Source organism: Oncorhynchus keta, chromosome 16 (assembly GCF_023373465.1).
Source record: "Oncorhynchus keta strain PuntledgeMale-10-30-2019 chromosome 16, Oket_V2, whole genome shotgun sequence".
Classification (NCBI taxonomy): Eukaryota; Metazoa; Chordata; class Actinopteri; order Salmoniformes; family Salmonidae; genus Oncorhynchus; species Oncorhynchus keta.
In genome coordinates, this window is record NC_068436.1 from 15,056,197 (window position 1) to 15,078,082 (window position 21,886).

The 21,886-nt window shown below is 46.5% G+C and overlaps 1 protein-coding gene across 12 annotated transcripts in view; it reads left to right on the forward strand.

Annotated features, from left to right (window-relative positions):
* Positions 1-21,886, forward strand: part of LOC118376571 (GRB2-associated-binding protein 1-like) — a 114,694-nt gene that overhangs the window by 49,166 nt on the left and 43,642 nt on the right. For 7 of the 12 annotated variants that reach the window (XR_008065765.1, XR_008065763.1, XR_008065762.1 and 4 more), the window contains 7 exons: positions 13,238-13,366; positions 13,840-14,005; positions 17,088-17,304; positions 17,699-17,782; positions 18,336-19,006; positions 21,134-21,228; positions 21,484-21,829. Coding sequence is in view for 1 of the 12 variants with exons in the window: in XM_052464793.1 (XP_052320753.1) it covers positions 13,238-13,366; positions 13,840-14,005; positions 17,088-17,304; positions 18,336-19,006; positions 21,134-21,228; positions 21,517-21,829 (1,591 nt within the window). In the remaining 11 variants the exon portion in view is untranslated. Of the gene's footprint in view, positions 1-3,597; positions 3,905-13,237; positions 13,367-13,839; positions 14,006-17,087; positions 17,305-17,698; positions 17,783-18,335; positions 19,007-21,133; positions 21,229-21,483; positions 21,830-21,886 lie in introns of those variants that run through there. The other 5 variants (XR_008065770.1, XR_008065767.1, XM_052464793.1 and 2 more) reach the window with 3 other exon arrangements.

The window sequence follows — 21,886 nt, forward strand, 5'->3', positions numbered from 1 at the left end:
TGGTGGAACTCCCCAACCAGCTGGTGCGCTTATACTTCTGGAATGTTCACTGTCACTATTGCATCATTTGGTTGTTTATTATGAGATGTGCCACAGTTAGACTATGTAATAGACGTTAGTTAGTATGTTAGAACAGTCGAGGGCGGTTGCACAGAGATTAAGCCCACGCCTGGACTACTTTAAATGGCTTTCAAAGAAGATTCTCCATTATAAACACTAAGTACAGGAGTGGTTTTAATCTGGGTCTGTGTTTATCACTATAATAAACCAGACGTTAGGCTACATATATGTATGATGGGTTGGTATTGTTTGGTTTTAATCTGGGTCTGTGTTTATCACTAATAAACCAGACGCTAGGCTACATCATGCTGTATGATGGGTTGGTATTGTTTGGTTTTAATCTGGGTCTGTGTTTATCACTAATAAACCAGACGCTAGGCTACATCATGCTGTATGATGGGTTGGTATTGTTTGGTTTTAATCTGGGTTCTGTGTTTATCACTATAATAAACCAGACGCTAGGCTACATCATGCTGTATGATGGGTTGGTATTGTTTGGTTTTAATCTGTTTATCACTATAATAAACCAGGTCTGTTTGTTTTAATCTGGGTCTGTGTTTATCACTAATAAACCAGACGCTAGGCTACATCATGCTGTATGATGGGTTGGTATTGTTTGGTTTTAATCTGGGTCTGTGTTTATCACTAATAAACCAGACGCTAGGCTACATCATGCTGTATGATGGGTTGGTATTGTTTGGTTTTAATCTGGGTTCTGTGTTTATCACTATAATAAACCAGACGCTAGGCTACATCATGCTGTATGATGGGTTGGTATTGTTTGGTTTTAATCTGGGTTCTGTGTTTATCACTATAATAAACCAGACGCTAGGCTACATCATGCTGTATGATGGGTTGGTATTGTTTGGTTTTAATCTGGGTCTGTGTTTATCACTATAATAAAAACCAGGACATCATGCTGTATGATGGGTTGGTATTGTTTGGTTTTAATCTGGGTCTGTGTTTATCACTATAATCATGCTGTATGATGGGTTGGTATTGTTTGGTTTTAATCTGGGTCTGTGTTTATCACTAATAAACCAGACGCTAGGCTACATCATGCTGTATGATGGGTTGGTATTGTTTGGTTTTAATCTGGGTCTGTGTTTATCACTAATAAACCAGACGCTAGGCTACATCATGCTGTATGATGGGTTGGTATTGTTTGGTTTTAATCTGGGTTCTGTGTTTATCACTATAATAAACCAGACGCTAGGCTACATCATGCTGTATGATGGGTTGGTATTGTTTGGTTTTAATCTGGGTTCTGTGTTTATCACTATAATAAACCAGACGCTAGGCTACATCATGCTGTATGATGGGTTGGTATTGTTTGGTTTTAATCTGGGTCTGTGTTTATCACTATAATAAACCAGACGCTAGGCTACATCATGCTGTATGATGGGTTGGTATTGTTTGGTTTTAATCTGGGTCTGTGTTTATCACTATAATAAACCAGACGTTAGGCTACATATATGTATGATGGGTTGGTATTGTTTGGTTTTAATCTGGGTCTGTGTTTATCACTAATAAACCAGACGCTAGGCTACATCATGCTGTATGATGGGTTGGTATTGTTTGGTTTTAATCTGGGTCTGTGTTTATCACTATAATCATGCTGTATGATGGGTTGGTATTGTTTGGTTTTAATCTGGGTCTGTGTTTATCACTAATAAACCAGACGCTAGGCTACATCATGCTGTATGATGGGTTGGTATTGTTTGGTTTTAATCTGGGTCTGTGTTTATCACTAATAAACCAGACGCTAGGCTACATCATGCTGTACGATGGGTTGGTATTGTTTGGTTTTAATCTGGGTTCTGTGTTTATCACTAATAAACCAGACGCTAGGCTACATATATGTATGATGGGTTGGTATTGTTTGGTTTTAATCTGGGTCTGTGTTTATCACTATAATAAACCAGACGCTAGGCTACATCATGCTGTATGATGGGTTGGTATTGTTTGGTTTTAATCTGGGTCTTGTTTTAATGTTTTAATGGGTCTGTGTTTATCACTAATGGGCTACATCATGCTGTATGATGGGTTGGTATTGTTTGGTTTTAATCTGGGTCTGTGTTTATCACTAATAAACCAGACGCTAGGCTACATCATGCTGTATGATGGGTTGGTATTGTTTGGTTTTAATCTGGGTCTGTGTTTATCACTAATAAACCAGACGCTAGGCTACATCATGCTGTATGATGGGTTGGTATTGTTTGGTTTTAATCTGGGTCTGTGTTTATCACTAATAAACCAGACGCTAGGCTACATCATGCTGTATGATGGGTTGGTATTGTTTGGTTTTAATCTGGGTCTGTGTTTATCACTAATAAACCAGACGCTAGGCTACATCATGCTGTATGATGGGTTGGTATTGTTTGGTTTTAATCTGGGTCTGTGTTTATCACTAATAAACCAGACGCTAGGCTACATATATGTATGATGGGTTGGTATTGTTGCCAACTTCCCAATATGTCAGTGTTGGTACAGTAATCAAATCAGTTTATTGGTCGCGTACACAGTTTAGCAGATGTAGCGGATGTTACTAGCTCCTAACAATGCAGTAAAATGTCATAGTAAACCATTTATTTTTTATTTTTTTTACTCTGGAAATCAAGACATAACGGCACGTATCCAATTAACAGCCAAATAGCACTGACAGTAATCCAAATTCAATCTATACGTATGTACACTGCATGAATTTACACAATATATACTACATCATATGTACAGCAGTTGATATTTCAAGACTCCAGTATATTAATACATATGTATGGGCAGACGATTGGGTAGTTGGGAATCTCTAAAACTCTGGGCCCCTTGTGGCCCCTATCTATCAGGCAGAAGGTTGTGACTGGAGCCCTGGAGCTCCAGATATTCCATGGGGCAGCTTGATAAAGTCAAGCCCAACAAAGGCCACTGTTCTCTGGATAGGAGGGCAGGGCCGAGGGCAGGGCGGAGGGCAGGACCAAGGCCATAGCCAGGAATGTGGCGGTTGATGGCCCCGTGCCCCACCCACTGTTACCCCCTTCCCTAACGTCTGTCCCTGTCACTCTGATTCACCCCCCACACCCCATAACCAGTCTTCAATGGGGGGGAAACCCCCAATGTGGTAAAGTGCTTCAAGTATATTGTATTAGCTTTCTCTCTCTCCCGCTTATCTTCTTTCTCAGTCATTCTTGTCTTCTTCCTCCTTTACCTCTCTCTTCTCTCTATACTGTTCATCCATCTCCCTCTCAGACACTCCATCTCTCTCCCCTTCTCCCCCTCTCTTCTCTGTCTTTGTCTCTGGGTCAGTGGGGCCCTGATGGCAACAGTGTGACTCCACTCGGATGGCATTCCCCCATCCAGCCCTCCCGGTCATCCCCTCAATGGTGTCTCTGTCTGGCTGGAGGCTGGAGCGGGCACATGGGTCTCTTCCTGCATCACACCCTATCAGAGGGCAGGGGAGGGCGCTTGGGGAGAGGGAGGAGGGGGGGACAGCTGCTGCACCAGGGGCTCCTCCTGTCTCGTCCCACCCAGTCCCACTCCACTCCCCCGGACAGTGAAGAGTCAACACACACACTTGGTTACTACTTCGATTGTTTGGTTGGTTGTATGTAAGGACTGATTTGTGATCAGTTGAGATCTACTCTATCGTCTTGGGCCTTGTGAAGTAGACCAAACTGGATTAGCTGTGTTCTGTGATCAGTAACGACTGCTCTCGGATCAGTTTGGGGACTATTGGGTTATTGACTTCTGTGCCTCATTGATTACAATGGAGAAGAGGACAGTAACAGGGGTTCAGCACTGCTAGCGTCTTCATTGCCACTGCTGGCCTTTTCAGGATCGATAGCACACGGTAGGTCTGTGCAGGCCTCGTTCCAGATCTGTTTGTGCTGTCTTGCCATCTCTTATGGTAATTGTCACAAGGGTCATAAAGAGTTGGCATGATCACACAAACTGATCTGGAACCAGGCTAGGTCTGTGGACAGTTACTGTCGAACAGTGCTGCTATTCAGCTACTGTGTGCATCACTCACTGTCATGTGTGGTTGTTGTGAAGAGCTTTTTGGCCTGTTTTCCACTGACAATAGAAAGTATGTGTCAGCGAGATGCCATTGGCTGTCTGGCTGGGGACACCAATGGCATTTCTGGTTGTGTGCAGTTTCACTGGATAGGAACCTGGCAGGGGTTTACAGGGACAGGTTTAGCTAAGTGTTAACTAGAGTAGAGGTGTGCTGAATGGAATGGCCACATGGGGTGTGTGGGTCAGTGGAGAGAGAGCTTTTGAGTGATTCTCATTGCTCATATTTTCCCTCAGCTCTTCATCCCTGACCATTTCCCTCCTACCCCGACACACGGTCTGCTAATATGGGAAAAGCACCCCTTAATCAAGTACTCTGTATTGAAGTTGCAGTGAAGCACCACTCAAACAAGCCTTCTTCAACAACCAGCACCATTGAAACTAGTCAGACCAACTGTTACTATGGACAGCAGCAGAGTGGCAGGTAGCCTAGTGGCTAAGAGCGTTGGGCTTGTAACTGAAAGGTCTCTGGGTCGAATCCCCAAGACAACTAGGTGAAAAATCTGTCAACATGCCCTTGAGGTAAGGCACTTAACCCTAATTTCTCTGGATAAGAGCGTCTGTCAAATGTCCCCATGTCTGTTTTAAACCAGGGTCGTTTTCATTAGGCACCAAACGGTAGAAAAACTACTGAAACGGGAAGGAACTACCTGAGCTTGTCCAATAAGAAATGCTTAGCAAAAAATGAACACGACCGAGGCCTGGCCTAACCTCTCGCTCTTTCTCTCCCCCAGTGTAACCTCACCCCATGGCCCTGTCTGTGTCCCTACAGGGTAACCTGACCCCGGGGTGCTTTGTCATGTATCAGAGAGAGGGGTCGCCCTCCTCTTTTCTCTGACCGCAACAGAGCAACGCATCAACAACATGCTAATGTGTGCTGCTTGGGTTAGGTTAGGCTGCAGTTCATGCTGGACAGGACCAGTTGTACACAGACTGAGTTAATTGCTCTGTGTATTATCTGGAGGCTGTTTTTGGTTGTTCTTGTTTTATGGTTGAATAAACAGTGATTATTAAATGTAGATATTTTAGGGCGGAGTATACTGTGTGGGAGCGGGGCGGGGTCGAGCAGACCTCTTGAACCCTGCGTCGGCATGTTTACTTCATGACTGTAAGGAGTGTTAGGGTTTTTGCAGGGTTGTGCCATGAATGTAGGTCTATTAGAATTTCAAAGGGTGTGTGTGTGTATTAACGTGCGTTTCTCTGTGTGTGTGCGTTTCTGCCGTGCACGGCTGCATACGTGGTGTGTGTGTGTGTGTGTGTGTGTGTGTGTGTGTGTGTGTGTGTGTGTGTGTGTGTGTGTGTGTGTGTGTGTGTGTGTGTGTGCCCATGTAAAGTTCCTCCTTCAGCCAGCCTGTTTATTTCTCCAGGGTCGACTCTCCTGTTGACAGAGTAGGACAGCAGGACGATGCTCTTCCCACCCGGAGTTCTCTCTCCTCTCCTCCTGGCTGTTCGTCCCTACTCAGAGCTTGGCCCGCTAACAAAGGGAACTCTGTGGATGGAAAAACAATTGAAGGGAGGGTGAAAAAAAACACACAGCATTGTTAATCCGGTTAAAATCTTAACCCGAAAAAATAACAACAAAGCTTTTAGTTTGCATTCCTCACAGGCCATTGCTGGCTGTGCTCGGGTGAGGCCAGGGCTCTGATCTGTTTGGGTGAGGCCATTGCTGGCTGTGCTCGGGTGAGGCCAGGGCTCTGATCTGTTCGGGTGAGGCCAGGGCTCTGATCTGTTCGGGTGAGGCCAGGGCTCTGATCTGTTCGGGTGAGGCCAGGGCTCTGATCTGTTCGGGTGAGGCCAGGGCTCTGATCTGTTCGGGTGAGGCCAGGGCTCTGATCTGTTCGGGTGAGGCCAGGGCTCTGATCTGTTCGGGTGAGGCCAGGGCTCTGATCTGTTCGGGTGAGGCCAGGGCTCTGATCTGTTCGGGTGAGGCCAGGGCTCTGATCTGTTCGGGTGAGGCCAGGGCTCTGATCTGTTCGGGTGAGGCCAGGGCTCTGATCTGTTCGGGTGAGGCCAGGGCTCTGATCTGTTCGGGTGAGGCCAGGGCTCTGATCTGTTCGGGTGAGGCCAGGGCTCTGATCTGTTCGGGTGAGGCCATGGCTCTGATCTGTTCGGGTGAGGCCATGGCTCTGATCTGTTCGGGTGAGGCCATGGCTCTGATCTGTTCGGGTGAGGCCAGGGCTCTGATCTGTTCGGGTGAGGCCAGGGCTCTGATCTGTTCGGGTGAGGCCAGGGCTCTGATCTGTTCGGGTGAGGCCAGGGCTCTGATCTGTTCGGGTGAGGCCAGGGCTCTGATCTGTTCGGGTGAGGCCAGGGCTCTGATCTGTTCGGGTGAGGCCAGGGCGCTGATCTGTTCGGGTGAGGCCAGGGCGCTGATCTGTTCGGGTGAGGCCAGGGCGCTGATCTGTTCGGGTGAGGCCAGGGCGCTGATCTGTTCGGGTGAGGCCAGGGCGCTGATCTGTTCGGGTGAGGCCAGGGCTCTGATCTGTTCGGGTGAGGCCAGGGCTCTGATCTGTTCGGGTGAGGCCAGGGCTCTGATCTGTTCGGGTGAGGCCAGGGCTCTGATCTGCTCGGGTGAGGCCAGGGCTCTGATCTGCTCGGGTGAGGCCAGGGCTCTGATCTGCTCGGGTGAGGCCAGGGCTCTGATCTGCTCGGGTGAGGCCAGGGCTCTGATCTGCTCGGGTGAGGCCAGGGCTCTGATCTGTTCGGGTGAGGCCAGGGCTCTGATCTCCAAGGGGAGTTGTTTTTCTACTGGTTTGGTTTCCCTTCCTTGTTTGAAATTCCATGAATAGCATTTGTTTTCTGTTATGTCATCTTTTGTATCCAATTTCACTGTTCAATATTCAATAGCTCTATCAAGTGTCCATTGATAGGCAGAGTCTATTTCGCTCCACGATATTGCTCAACCTGCTCAACCTGAAGCGGAGTGATTAAGCACAATTAAAGCTGCAATCTGGGAATGAATCCTTCCCAAAAAACTCAAGCTTAGCATAAGTGACTCAGTGAATCAGAGTTGGTGGCTCATAGCAATTAGCCACAGTTTGTTTTCATCATGTGCTTTTTAGCCCTGCTTATCCTTGAGTTAGCTTCTCCTAAACCTCATCTTCAGGGAGCAGGTTTCATTGAACAAATAAACAACCTTATAAGTTTAAGCTACACAGTTTAGGTGACAAGACATCTAGATGGGCCGGGCCTCATTTGTAAAAAATAAAAGCATTAGTGAGCAGACTCCTGTTTAGGCATCTCACTTGGTTCTGTCTCGTTCCCTTCTCTGACTGACTTTCAGATGGTAGTGCCTGACCGTCACTGACACCCGGGGTTTATTCTTAGTGCCTTTGTGCAACTAAAACTAAACCATTCCACATTATGAACCCTATCCATCCCACAGTCTTAAGTCTGCCATAGAAATAGAATGGGTTTCTATTTAGGTAGTTTTCCTATGCTATATCCCATTGTCTGGGTCTTGTGCCCTGTGTTTACACCCTATCTGCCTTGGAAGCACTGTGGCTGTGTACCAAATGGAACCCTATAGGCCCTGGTTAAAAGTTTGGCACTATATAGGGTGCCATTTTTGATGGAACCTGTGTCTCATAGACAGATGGAGGACAAATTCTATTGTAAAATCCTAATTGCCCGAGGCTCTTTTTAGAGTGGTTGGTTGTGTTCTTCCACAGTTGTGCTACTAGACCTAACCAGACCAAACTATGTCTGTCTGTAGTGACTGTGGGCCCTGGGTGTTCCAGACACATAGTTCTGGCTTGTCTGTCCTAGTAGGGCTCAGAGGAGAAAGATGGAGAGGCTGTAGCGGGAGAGGGATGGATTGGGATAGAAGAAGAGGGAGAGAGTGGGGGAATTTTGAACACAGGCCTGTCCTTGTGTGACTTACAGGACCAGAAGAGAGAGCGAGAGGGTGGGATAGCTAGAGGGAGGGTTAGAGAGAAGCACACAGAGGCCAGGGCGGAAAAACAAAGCCCCTGTCCAGCCTTTGGTCAGCCAGGAATGGAGCCGTATGAGCGAACACAGTGACCTTTCTCTCTCGGTCCGTCTCTCTCCGTCCCTCTTTCTCTCAATTCAATTCAATTCAAGGGCTTTATTGGCATGGGAAACATGTGTTAACATTGCCAAAGCAAGTGAGGTAGACAACATACAAAGTGAATATATAAAGTGAAAAACAACAAAAATTAACAGTAAACATTACACATAACAGTTTCAAAACAGTAAAGACATTACAAATGTCATATTATATATATATATATATATATATATATATATATATATATATATATATATATATATATATATATATATACATATATACACAATGTACAAATAATTAAAGGACACAAGATAAAATAAATAAGCATAAATATGGGTTGTATTTACAATGGTGTTTGTTCTTCACTGGTTGCCCTTTTCTCGTGGCAACAGGTCACAAATCTTGCTGCTGTGATGGCACACTGTGGAATTTCACCCAGTAGGTATGGGAGTTTTTCAGAATTGGATATGTTTTTGAATTCTTTGTGGATCTGTGTGATCTGGGGGAAATATGTCTCTCTAATATGGTCATACATTGGGCAGGAGGTTAGGAAGTGCAGCTCAGTTTCCACCTCATTTTGTGGGCAGTGAGCACATAGCCTGTCTTCTCTTGAGAGCCATGTCTGCCTACGGCGGCCTTTCTCAATAGCAAGGCTATGCTCACTGAGTCTGTACATAGTCAAAGCTTTCCTTAATTTTGGGTCAGTCACAGTGGTCAGGTATTCTGCCGCTGTGTACTCTCTGTGTAGGGCCAAATAGCATTCTAGTTTGCTCTGTTTTTTGTTAATTCTTTCCAATGTGTTAAGTAATTATCTTTTTGTTTTCTCATGATTTGGTTGGGTCTAGTTGTGCTGTTGTCCTGGGGCTCTGTAGGGTGTGTTTGTGTTTGTGAACAGAGCCCCAGGACCAGTTTGCTTAGGGGACTCTTCTCCAGGTTCATCTCTCTGTTTGTGATGGCTTTGTTATGGAAGGTTTGTGAATCGCTTCCTTTTAGGTGGTTGTAGAATTTAATGGCTCTTTTCTGGATTTTGATAATTAGTGGGTATCGGCCTAATTCTGCTCTGCATGCATTATTTGGTGTTTTACGTTGTACACGGAGGATATTTTTGCAGAATTCTGCGTGCAGAGTCTCAATTTGGTGTTTGTCCCATTTTGTGAAGTCTTGGTTGGTGAGCGGACCCCAGACCTCACAACCATAAAGGGCAATGGGCTCTATGACTGATTCAAGTATTTTTAGCCAAATCCTAATTGGTATGTTGAAATTTATGTTTCTTTTGATGGCATAGAATGCCCTTCTTGCCTTGTCTCTCAGATCGTTCACAGCTTTGTGGAAGTTACCTGTGGCGCTGATGTTTAGGCCAAGGTATGTATAGTTTTTGTGTGCTCTAGGGCAACAGTGTCGAGATGGAATTTGTATTTGTGGTCCTGGTGACTCGACCTTTTTGGAACACCATTATTTTGGTCTTACTGAGATTTACTGTCAGGGCCCAGGTCTGACAGAATCTGTGCATAAGATCTAGGTGCTGCTGTAGGCCCTCCTTGGTTGGTGACAGAAGCACCAGATCATCAGCAAACAGCAGACATTTGACTTCGGATTCTAGCAGGGGAGGCCGGGTGCTGCAGACTTTTCTAGTGCCCGCGCCAGTTCGTTGATATATATGTTGAAGAGGGTGGGGCTTAAGCTGCATCCCTGTCTAACCCCACGACCCTGTGTGAAGAAATGTGTGTGTTTTTGCCAATTTTAACCGCACACTTGTTGTTTGTGTACATGGATTTTATAATGTCATATGTTTTACCCCCAACACCACTTTCCATCAGTTTGTATAGCAGACCCTCATGCCAAATTGAGTCGAAGGCTTTTTTGAAATCAACAAAGCATGAGAAGACTTTGCCTTTGTTTTGGTTTGTTTGGTTGTCAATTAAGGTGTGCAGGGTGAATACATGGTCTGTTGTACGGTAATTTGGTAAAAAGCCAATTTGACATTTGCTCAGTACATTGTTTTCATTGAGGAAATGTACGAGTCTGCTGTTAATAATAATGCAGAGGATTTTCCCAAGGTTACTGTTGACACATATTCCACGGTAGTTATTGGGGTCAAATTTGTCTCCACTTTTGTGGATTGGGGTGATCAGTCCTTGGTTCCAAATATTGGGGAAGATGCCAGAGCTAAGTATGATGTTAAAGAGTTTTAGTATAGCCAGTTGGAATTTGTTGTCTGTATATTTGATCATTTCATTGAGGATACCATCGACACCACAGGCCTTTTTGGGTTGGAGGGTTTTTATTTTGTCCTGTAACTCATTCAATGTAATTGGAGAATCCAGTGGGTTCTGGTAGTCTTTAATAGTTGATTCTAAGATCTGTAGTTGATCATGTATATGTTTTTGCTCTTTGTTCTTTGTTATAGAACCAAAAAGATTGAGAAGTGGTTTACCCAGACATCTCCATTTTGGATAGATAATTCTTCGTGTTGTTGTTTGTTTAGTGTTTTCCAATTTTCCCAGAAGTGGTTAGAGTCTATGGATTCTTCAATTGCATTGAGCTGATTTCTGACATGCTGTTCCTTCTTTTCCGTAGTGTGTTTCTGTATTGTTTTAGTGATTCACCATAGTGAAGGCGTAGACTCAGGTTTTCCGGGTCTCTATGTTTTTGGTTGGACAGGTTTCTCAATTTCTTTCTTAGATTTTTGCATTCCTCATCAAACCATTTATCATTATTGTTAATTTTCTTCGGTTTTCTATTTGAGATTTTTAGATTTGATAGGGAAGCTGAGAGGTCAAATATACTGTTAAGATTTTCTACTGCCAAGTTTACACCTTCACTATTACAGTGGAACGTTTTACCCAGGAAATTGTCTAAAAGGGATTGAATTTGTTGTTGCCTAATTGTTTTTTGGTAGGTTTCCAAACTGCATTCCTTCCACCTATAGCATTTCTTAATGTTACTCAGTTCCTTTGGCTTTGATGCGTCATGATTGAGTATTGCTCTGTTTAAGTAGACTGTGATTTTGCTGTGGTCTGATAGGGGTGTTAGTGGACTGACTGTGAACGCTCTGAGAGATTCTGGGTTGAGGTCAGTGATAAAGTAGTCTACAGTACTACTGCCAAGAGATGAGCTATAGGTGTACCTACCGTAGGAGTCCCCTCGAAGCCTACCATTAACTATGTAAATACCCAGCGTGCGACAGAGCTGCAGGAGTTGTGACTCATTTTTGTTGGTTATGTTGTCATAGTTGTGCCTAGGGGGGCATATGGGGGAGGGGATGCTGTCACCTCCAGGCAGATGTTTGTCCCCCTGTGTGCTGAGGCTGTCAGGTTCTTGTCCGGTTCTGGCATTTAGGTCGCCACAGATTAGTACATGTCCCTGGGCCTGGAAATGATTGATTTCCCCCTCCAGGATGGAGAAGCTGTCTTCATTAAAATATGGGGATTCTAGTGGGGGGATATAGGTAGCACACAGGAGGACATTTTTCTCTGTTAGGATAATTTCCTTTTGAATTTCTAGCCAAATGTAGAATTTTCCTGTTTTGATTAATTTAATGGAGTGAGTTAGGTCTGCTCTATACCAAATTAGCATACCCCCTGAGTCCCTTCCCTGTTTCACACCTGGTAGTTTGGTGGATGGGACTACCAGCTCTCTGTAACCTAGAGGGCAACCAGTGGGTCCGTCTCCTCTATACCAGGTTTCTTGCAGGATGACAATGTCTGTGTTACCGATTTCTTTGGTGAAGTCCGGGTTTCTGCTCTTTAGGCCAAAGGCAGATGACCTCAGGCCTTGGATATTCCAGGATGATATAGTGAAGGCTTTTTGTTCCATAGAATGTCCAATGTTGTTGGTCGTGTGGTTTGGCCTCAGGCCAGTAAGTGTGAGCAGAGCCTGCTGAGCATCTGGTACATGCTATTGGCTTGGGCGAGTGTGAGAGTGGGGGTTGGGACTGTTTGCCCGCTCACTACCTGGGCGTATGTGTGGCTTCCATGTTGAGGCCCTCTTTGCGGGGGTGGGGTGCATGGGGTGGGCAGGAGTGGCATAGGTCTGATCTGAGGGGGCCTAAATGGGGTGTGGGCATGGTTGACGTGGGGGGTGTTGATTGGTTGGGGTGGGGGTGTGGATGTGTCTGGGTGTACTGTGGTCTGGATGTAATTCCTCTTGGCGTGGGTCCTCTATGTGTAGGTCCAGGGGGGTCCTGCAGGTCTGGGAGGGTGTCTCGCTGGTCTGGGTGGAGAGTCTATTGATCTGTTGCTCCTGTGTGAAGTGTTGGGGATACGTTTGAGAGCGATGTCCTTTAGGGTCCTGGCAAAGGTGGGCACTGCTGCCTTGTAGAGGTGGACCTGGTCATAGAGGCTGTTCAAGTCCAGGGTGGAGTGGTGGGCCAGGAAAACATTTGGTTTTGAGGCACAGTCACGGGAAATACTTGCGTTTACCCGCTGTATTGTGGCAGGGTGGAAGTCTTTTCGTGGTAGCAGGGTGGAGATAACCACTTGTGCATTGGGGAAAGTAGAAGAAGCCTTTTCAATCACTCCCTTCAGTGCTGTTGCCACCCTTTCCTGCTGTGCTCTCAGGTCGTTTGTGCCTGTGTGTATTATTATGTGGCTGGGTGAACCTAGTTTGGCCTCAGACAGAAGGTCTAGGGCGCGCTGGGTGTTTGGACACCAGAGTTTAGACACACTATGTTTGGGAAAAAAGTTTTTTTCTTCTATATATTTCCCATTTGAGTCCATAAGTAGTACAATCTGTGTCTTGTGTTTGTCCTCAGTGGGTGTGAGGGGGTTGTCAGAAGGGCTATCAGGGTGGCTGACAGGGGGGTGCTCGGAGGGGGTGAGAGCCGCTGGGCTTGTGGTTCTTCATTTGTCTGTTCTGCTGTGGTGTCGACTCTCTCTCTCCCTCTTGTCTGATCCCCTGAGCCACTCTAGGACAAGGCCATGCCCAAAAATATGGGTTGTTGTGAAGTCTTCAGGGGTTTGTTAAGCTTTTCAAGAGGGAGTGGGGGAGGTTTTATGGGTGTACTGTGGAATTGTTAAGTAAGGGATGATATGTGAACAGATCATCAACATTAAAATGTCTCCCGTCTCTCTGCAGGCATGGAAGAAGCGGTGGTTTGTTCTCCGCAGCGGCCGTCTCTCGGGCGACCCAGACGTGCTGGAGTACTACAAGAATGATCACGCCAAGAAGCCCATCCGCGTGATCGACCTCAACCTGTGTGAACAGGTGAAACACTACTTATGCTACGGCTGATTAGGGCCCAGAGTTTGTTAATCTGGACCCTAGTTATGTAATACGTTTTTTTGTCAGGTCACGTGATCAGTGAAAATTAATGGTCCTAGTAATGCTACAGTACCACTAGCTAATACTGCTAAAAGGTAGTTATAACAGTAATGACATTGACTGTGGCTTATTGCCACTGTGGCTACAACGGATATTGTTACCCCTATTGTTTGTAATGCTACGTGCTAATGCTAAGCCCTATTGTTATGTGGTTGGTAATGCTACGTGCTAATGCTAAACCCTACTGTTACGTGGTTGGTAATGCTACGTGCTAATGCTAAACCCTACTGTTACGTGGTTGGTAATGCTACGTGCTAATGCTAAGCCCTACTGTTACGTGGTTGGTAATGCTACGTGCTAATGCTAAACCCTATTGTTACGTGGTTGGTAATGCTACAGCTACATACCCCCCACAGGTGGACGCAGGGCTCACGTTCAACAAGAAGGACCTGGAGCACAGCTTCATCTTCGACATCAAGACCATCGACCGCATCTTCTACCTGGTGGCCGACACGGAGGACGACATGAACAAGTGGGTCCGCTACATCTGTGACATCTGCGGCTTCAACCCCACGGACGACGGTAATGATGCTACACACATCCCTGCGCAGGCACGCACACACAAGAGGAACTCTGAGATGTGTCTATACAGTGAGAGAAAGGCAGAAATGCAACAGAACAATAATATGCATTAGGAAACGGTAGTCGTTCCCCACACGTATTATTCTCACACAATGATCATATCCTGTTGTAGTGTAGGTTTGGACACTGTGTGCCAAGGGGCCTTTGTTTCCAGCACAGGCTTAATGAGGCCTAATGAGCCGTGTCTTCAGGTGGGTTCACGTTTCCACATGTGTCCCTGTACTGTATAATTAAAGCATTGTGTGCCCCCCCCCTAAGCTGAGCCCCACTGCCACTTTCTCTCCTTCTCTACCTTTATTGTTCCCCCTTTCTCAGTTGCTCTCATTTGTTTTCTCTCGCGGTCTTTCTGTCACTCATTTGTTCTCCCTCTCATTTGTTCTCTCACATTCGTTACTTCATTCGCACGTGCGCGCTTACTCAGGTGAAAAGCGAGTGAGTGGGGCCCACCAAACCGGAATTGTGGTTTATATAGAGTTCCTCCGTCTACGTCCATTCCCACCGTCATCAGTGGGGGCCACATACAGGTGCCTCCGGACCTGAACTTCCCTCTCAGCTGACATGGGAGGTACTGTCGAGTTCAGGGCCTAAAATTACCTCTATTTTTTTTTATATGGAAAACTCTACCAGCCACTCAAAACGGATGAGATTTGTAATGTTTCTAAAACATTTATTACTAGTAAGAAGTAATGTGGTAAATTAATTACATTTTTAACCAAAATATCACAGATGAGACCATGTTCACCTGTCCCTTTAAGAGCTGTGGGTTACCATGGTAACGTGACTCCAGTCTTCATGTTTGTGCCTGTGAGATTGAGTCTGACCAGCAGAAGAGTTGTCTTGTCCTCTCTAGCTGTTGAAACTCAAACATAGAAAAACAACTTAGCTTGTGAACAAAACAATGAAAATGGCCAAGAAACACAAGGACAAAGTCTCACATCAGTAGACTTAAAGTTTTCTGTAAATTAAACCGACGTTTATGCCTGTGCGTAGTGCTTCTAAAAATGAATCTTTCACTCTTCAGGTGCGCACAGCCTCCGGCCCAGGCAGTGTTGCAGCAGAGGTGGTCTGGGCTATATATGATTTGTAGTTCTTTTGACTTTGTGTGATTCATTTACCAGCTATGAAACAAAACCAATTCCAAAATCTACCTGCATTTTGCAGCTGGTGCGTGTTAATTTTAGGCCGTGGTTGAGTTGCAGAAATGGACCCTATAATCTAAACTCACTATTGTAATGCATGTGGGTTTAATCAGAATGTTAGAGGCCCTAGTCGAGGAGAAATGTCCTGGACTATGATATCAGCAGTACCCACTACATCTATGACAACGGGGAGACCATGTATCCAACAAGGTCAGCTTCACTCCTTCCTCAGTGTTGTGGCTGTATCCTACCCTCCCTGCTCTAGTGTAACTTCAACCACAACGTATCTATGGGGCCATTTTGGAATGTTGAGTTTATTATGGTTTCAAGCAGCAAGTTTGTCTTAATAACCATGCAGACTTCTGTGGTCGAGCGGTGTGGCTCTCATATGGCCTTGGCTACTGCTCTCTGTGCCTCGCAACAGCAAGTCTCGCTACAGCACAAACAAAGAGGGGACAGTTCAGCCCACTCCCGCGCCCAGGCGAGGGTGCACCGTGGCTGGGGAAATGTCAGCGAGTGGATGGGGCTGGAGCAGCGTGGCTGGAGCAGCGTGGCTGGAGCAGCGGGGCTGGAGAGGCGGGGCTGGAGCAGCGGGGCTGGAGCGGCGGGGCTGGAGCGGCGGGGCTGGAGCGGCGGGGCTGGAGCGGCGTGGCTGGAGCAGCGGGGCTGGAGCGGCGGGGCTGGAGCGGCGGGGCTGGAGCGGCGGGGCTGGAGCAGCGGGGCTGGAGAAGCGGGGCTGGAGCAGTGGGGCTGGAGCCCAGTGGTGTGGGAGGGGGAGATTAAGGAGGAAAGGGATTTTCCTGCTGCCTGGGTGAATCGGCACAAAACACAGACAAACAAGGGGATGGAGAGAGTGAGTGATAGTGTATAAAGCAGTATAGTAGTGAGAGTTTGAGGGGAGAGCGGGAGGGAGAGAACTGAAGGGGGGAATGGGGAGAAGAGGTGGAGAGATGAAGGGATGCAATGTATAGGGAGGGAGAGAAGGAGAGTGTACAGGATAAAGCAGGAGAATAGTGACTGATTGGTGCGCGATTGAGCGAGAGGGTGTACAAGAGAAAACAGTGGAGGAGAGGAAGAGCAGGATGGGACGAGAGGGAGAGTAAAGATTCAGAGAGCAGCTGTCATCTCAGGGTGCGCATCCTTGAGCTTGAGCACTTAGGGAGCCACTCAAAGACGGTGTGCGTGTGCGTACACTGAGAAGTGTAGGTGGGGAGTAATGCAGGCAGAGAGAATACATTATGAATAGAGCCCAACCAAGCACAGTCATCTCCACACAGACCTACATGGAGAAGGACAAGGCAGAGACCTTGAGGAAATGCTGTCTGGCCATGGTTGGGATTCAAAAGGCAAAACATAGATTTGGATAAAAATACAGCTGAGTATTAATGGTGTGAGTAACATTGGCAGATACAACAGCTGTAGGAAGGAAGGAAGCATTTGGGTTTATTTTCCTCAGTAGATCCCATCAAACTGTAATATACATGTAATGCTACATTTTCATTAAATGGTTGTACTTCTCATGCATAATCATTGATTGTGAAGATTTGAAAGTTGGTATTTGCGTGGTTCCCAGACGCATGCATGCCTGTGTACGTACAATGTGTCCTTCAAGTCTGACTCATCACCTGTTTTGTACTGCTGTATCTTGCGGTATCTCAGTCATGTGTTCGGTATACTATTCCCACTTCTCTGTAGTGCTTTTATAGAACGTTATACTGTTTTCTGTACACAAACAAGTCAGAAATCTAACCATACAAACACCTATAATATCACAACAGAACATGTACGTTTCGGAAATAACTGTGCAATGCACATATGTTCTGACTGTTTCCCCTCTCTGTCTCCCCTCTTCTCCCTCCCTCCCCCCTCTTTCTTCCCCACAGAAGCGGCAAAGGCTGCCCACCAAGCGGCCAGCGGTGGCTCTGTGGTGGACACGCCCCCTCACCCTGGCCTGGGGGGTCCTCCGGCCATGCTGACCAACGTGCCCCCTCCCTACCAGCCGGTCAGCGTGCGCCACCTGGGCTCGGAGTCCAGCCTGGACGAACCCCAGGACTACCTGTGGCTGGTCAACTGTGAGAGCAAGAAGCCAGAGCCCAACAGGTGGGTGTAGGGTCCATGATGTGACAGGGCAGCGCTGCCATCAGTACAGAATGGAGAGGTGTTGTGACTTTTCCCTCTGTTTCTCTGACATCTCATCTCCATCTGTCTCCTGTTAGAATGTACTTTAGGTTTGTCACTCTCGTTTTTTCAGTTTATTTTTTAATTTATTTTTTATACAAAGTATGGTGTCTTTAGGCTCCCCCCCCACCACCTTCTCGCTTCTCCCTCTCTTCCCGGTTACTTTCCTCTTTTGTGCTTTAGTAGGTCTCTTGTACTGTCTGTATAGGTTGTCCATATTTCAGTGCCTCTTCTCTCTTGTTGATGTGGTTCTGACTCTCTCCTCCTCCTCCTCCTCCTCCTCCTCCTCCTCCTCTCTGTGTGTGTGATGGTGTAGCTCTGTGACTCCTCTCCCCCAGGAGTACCTCCTCCTGGAGGAGTGTGAGAGCAAAGGGGCTCCTTCGCCTCCCCAGGTTAATCAGTGAGTCTGGAGCAGCCTGTCTAGTGTGGAGTGACACACACACACACACACACTTGTGCACAAAGTCACACAGGTTCATAAACATGCACATATACATGTAGACACACACACACACACACACACACACACACACACACACACACACACACACACACACACATTGTAAATACACACAAAACTAACCCAGCACTTAACCTCTGGGATTGATGTGTTTGAGAAGTGATCATTAATCCAAAATGCAGCTCCTGGCTGTTCTCACAGGGAAGTGAGGAATGATCCAGAATAGCTTAATATGTCAATAGACCTTTGGCAAAGGACAGTGCAGTGTTTGACCCTGCATGTTTTGAAATGATCCACAGGATGAAACATGGATCATTATACTGAACCTACAACTCAATAAGATCTGTTCAACAACATATCCAGTGGGCCTCAATAGGAGTTATTGGTGGTTCTGTTGCTGTAACCCATATCACTAATCTATGTTGAAGTGTGTGTGAAATGTTCACACATCATTCAGCCTTCTGATGTTTATATATCTGTGCCGTTGCCACAGAGCCCACGCCGAGTGTTCCAAGTCAACCTCGTCAGAGACGGACCTGAACGACAACGTCCCCGCCCACCGCACACCAACCTCCACTAGCTCCTCCTCTAAGCACGCCAACGGCTTCTTCTCCTCTGTCCTGCCCCCTCACCCCTCCTCCGCCTCCTCCATCTATGACTCTCCTCCTTCCCGCGGAGGAGACCTCTCTTCCAGCCTCTACCACCTCCCCCGCTCCTACTCCCAGGACACTGTGCTCCTTCCCAAGTCAGCCTCCGCCTCCTCGCCCCCCGTCCCGGTCGAAGGCGACGCCCCAGAGCTCTACGTCTTCAACGCGCCCTCGCGGAAGCCCTCCATGGAGACTCAGATGAGGAACCTGTCGGTTAGCTACGATATTCCTCCCACACCAGGCAGTAACTGTACCTATCAGGTGCCTCGAGGTCCAGCGAGTGGTGGGTCTGAGGGTGGGGATGGGATGCCACCGCCCCGGCCCCCCAAGCCTTCCCTCAGCTCCCTGACCCCGGGGCACCTGCCGCCCTCCGCGGAGCGCTCGCCTACGGACACGTACTGTGTGCCGCGCTCCATGTCAGAGACTGATGGGAACTACTGCGTGCCCACCAGCGCCGGGAACAAGGCCCTGAGGAGCAACACCATCGGCACCATGGACTCATCACGCCTCAGGAAAGGTATGGCTCATTGATTGATCTTGATTCATTGTTCCTGATTTATTAGTCCTGTCAAATAGATGAGAAACATATATAATTGATCACAAGCATTCCATTTCACTCTCACCTTTTGCTAAGTGACAGGGTACCACATCCTTTCACTAATCATTAGGCTAAGTGATATATGTGTGCATCATTATAAAGGCTAAATACGCTAGCTAGCATCGACAGGATATTCATAACAACACATGGCTGGTGTGTGCTGTTGTCAGCCAACACTATCATCTGCAGCGCAAAGCAAGTGTCTAATCCTCCAGGATAATTATCTTGACGCGACAGATGTGTTTTTGAATGGCTAATTACAAATACTTTTTCACAGCTGAAGACTGCCTTGCCTCCAAGGACATCTGGTGTAGCAGTATTAGTGGTGTTCGGTTACCATGCAGACAGACAACACGTACCTCAGTTTAGGAGAAAGCAGTTTGGTGCCTCAGTCCCAACCTCTATGTACATTTGATGCTCCCAACCCATTTGCTCTACTAGCAATAGAGAAACAACACTGAGGCCCTCTCCTCATCACCCCCTCTGGTGGTGGCCTCTGGTAACAATATTTTTCTTGTTAACCTATCTAGGGTATATGGGACGCTAGCGTCCCATCTGGCCAACATCTAGTGAGATTGCAGAGCGCCAAATTCAAATACAGAAATACTCATTATAAAATTAACAAAACAAAACATATTTTACGTAGGTTAAAGATGAACTTCTTGTGAATCCAACCACGGTGTCAGATTTTTAAAAAGCTTTACGGTGAAAGCATACCTTACGATTATTTGAGAACATAGCCCAGCAGACAAATCATTACAAACAGTAACCAGACAAATAGAAGATTTACACAAGTCAGAAATAGATAAAATTAATCCCTTACCTTTGATGGTCTTCATATGGTTGCACTCAGAAGACATTCATTTACTCAACAAATGTTCCTTTTGTTGTTCTATCAAGTCTCTTTATATCCAAAAACCTCAGTTTTGTTCGTTTTCTTCAGTAATCCACAGGCTCAAATGCAGACAAAACAGGCAGACAAAAAAGTCAAAATTGTGTCCGTAAAGTTCATAGAAACATGTCAAACGATGTTTATATTCAACCCTCTGGTTGTTTTTAGCCTAAATAATTGATCATATTTCAACCGGACAATAACGTTGCCAATATAAAAGGTAAACAAGAAAGGCACTCTGTCGTGACACGGTAGGGTCCGGTAGGGTCCACTCATTCAGACTGCTCTTACTCCCTAATTTTTCAGAATACAAGCCTGAAACAATTTCCAAAGACTGTTGATATCTAGTGGAAGGCATAGGAACTGCAATTTGAGTCCGAAGTCGATGGATACTCTAATGGCATTGAATAGAAAAACTACAAAACCAACATAAAAAACTACTTCCTGAATGGATTTCTCTCAGGTTTTTGCCTGCCAAAGCAGTTCTGTTATACTCAGACACTATTTTAACAGTTTTGAAAACTTTAGTGTTTTCTATCCAAATCTACCAGTTATATGCATATCTTCTGGGCCCGACTAGCAGGCAGTTTAATTTGGGCATGCTTTTCATCAAAAATTCCAAATGCTGCCCCCTACCCTAGAGAAGTTAAAGGACAATCATTTACACAACCAAAAAAGCATTGGAGGTTAAAGTTCAACATAAAACATTAGCTACATCTGGTCCAAGTCTGTTCCTATCATTTAACATGAAACGGGTCTGTTAAACTAACACAAAGACATTTTGCCAATGTCCCGCAATTCCCTGTTTGTCTAGTCCGTTGTGTACCAGAGTAGGCTTTACTTGCCTTGGCTTTAGAGTCTGGCGACCTTCCAAGTCGTATCATCCTGTTTGTCTGAAATCCATTAGTGTGAAGTTACACATGATGACCAGAGCAAGAACGGCAACTATAGTCCAGCTGCCTTAGTGCCGAGATGACAGACTTCACATATCCCTGTTCAACACTTACTGTGGTTCCAATGGTTCATTTGTATTCCCTTTTTATTTAGTATTTAACCCCATTTTGATTCATACTGCTGTAAGCCCTACCTGGACTACTATACTGTTGGTTATGTTGTGTTTACACTGGTTTTAAATGTTCTGTCATGTTTTGCAGATTTGGGCTCCCAGGACTGTTACGATATCCCTCGGACGTTTCCCTCTGACAAGAGCTGCTCGTTTGACTTCAACGAAAGCTTCAACAGCTACTTGGTCAGTCTTTACACGACATGCTCCTGAATCAGTTTAAAACGATCAACGTAAAGGACCTCTCACATTGATACTGATCCTTCCAAGTATTGGACTGTTATGACAATGGAGTTTTGAAGTGTACTAAGGTGCAGATTAAGATAAAGGAAGCTTGCATCCTCTTACTACATTTCTCGTGTGTGTGTGTGTGTGTGTGTGTGTGTGTGTGTGTGTGTGTGTGTGTGTTTTTGTCTTACGTCTGTCTATGCCCTCATGTAGCCTGCCTCTCTCTCTGCCCCCCCGCCCCTCCAGAAAAACAAAGGCATGATGCCAGTGGGCAGCCAGTCCATGGAGGAAGTTGACCAGAACTACGTACCCATGAGCTCCAACTCCCCGTCCCACCACCGCTCCGGCAGCCTGTCGGGCTGTGAACCCATCATGGAACCCAACTATGTCCCCATGACCCCGGGCCCGGGCACCTTAGAGTTCTCCCTGGGCAAGCAGGTTCCCCCGCCGGCCCACATGGGGTTTCGCTCAAGCCCCAATACCCCACCCCGCAGGCCCATGCTCATCAGCGATTGTCAGCCACCGCCCGTGGACCGCAACCTCAAACCGGACCGCAAAGGTGAGGGGGGCAGGGTGGATGGGTGGATGGCTGGGGGGTGAAGGGGAATGGGAATGG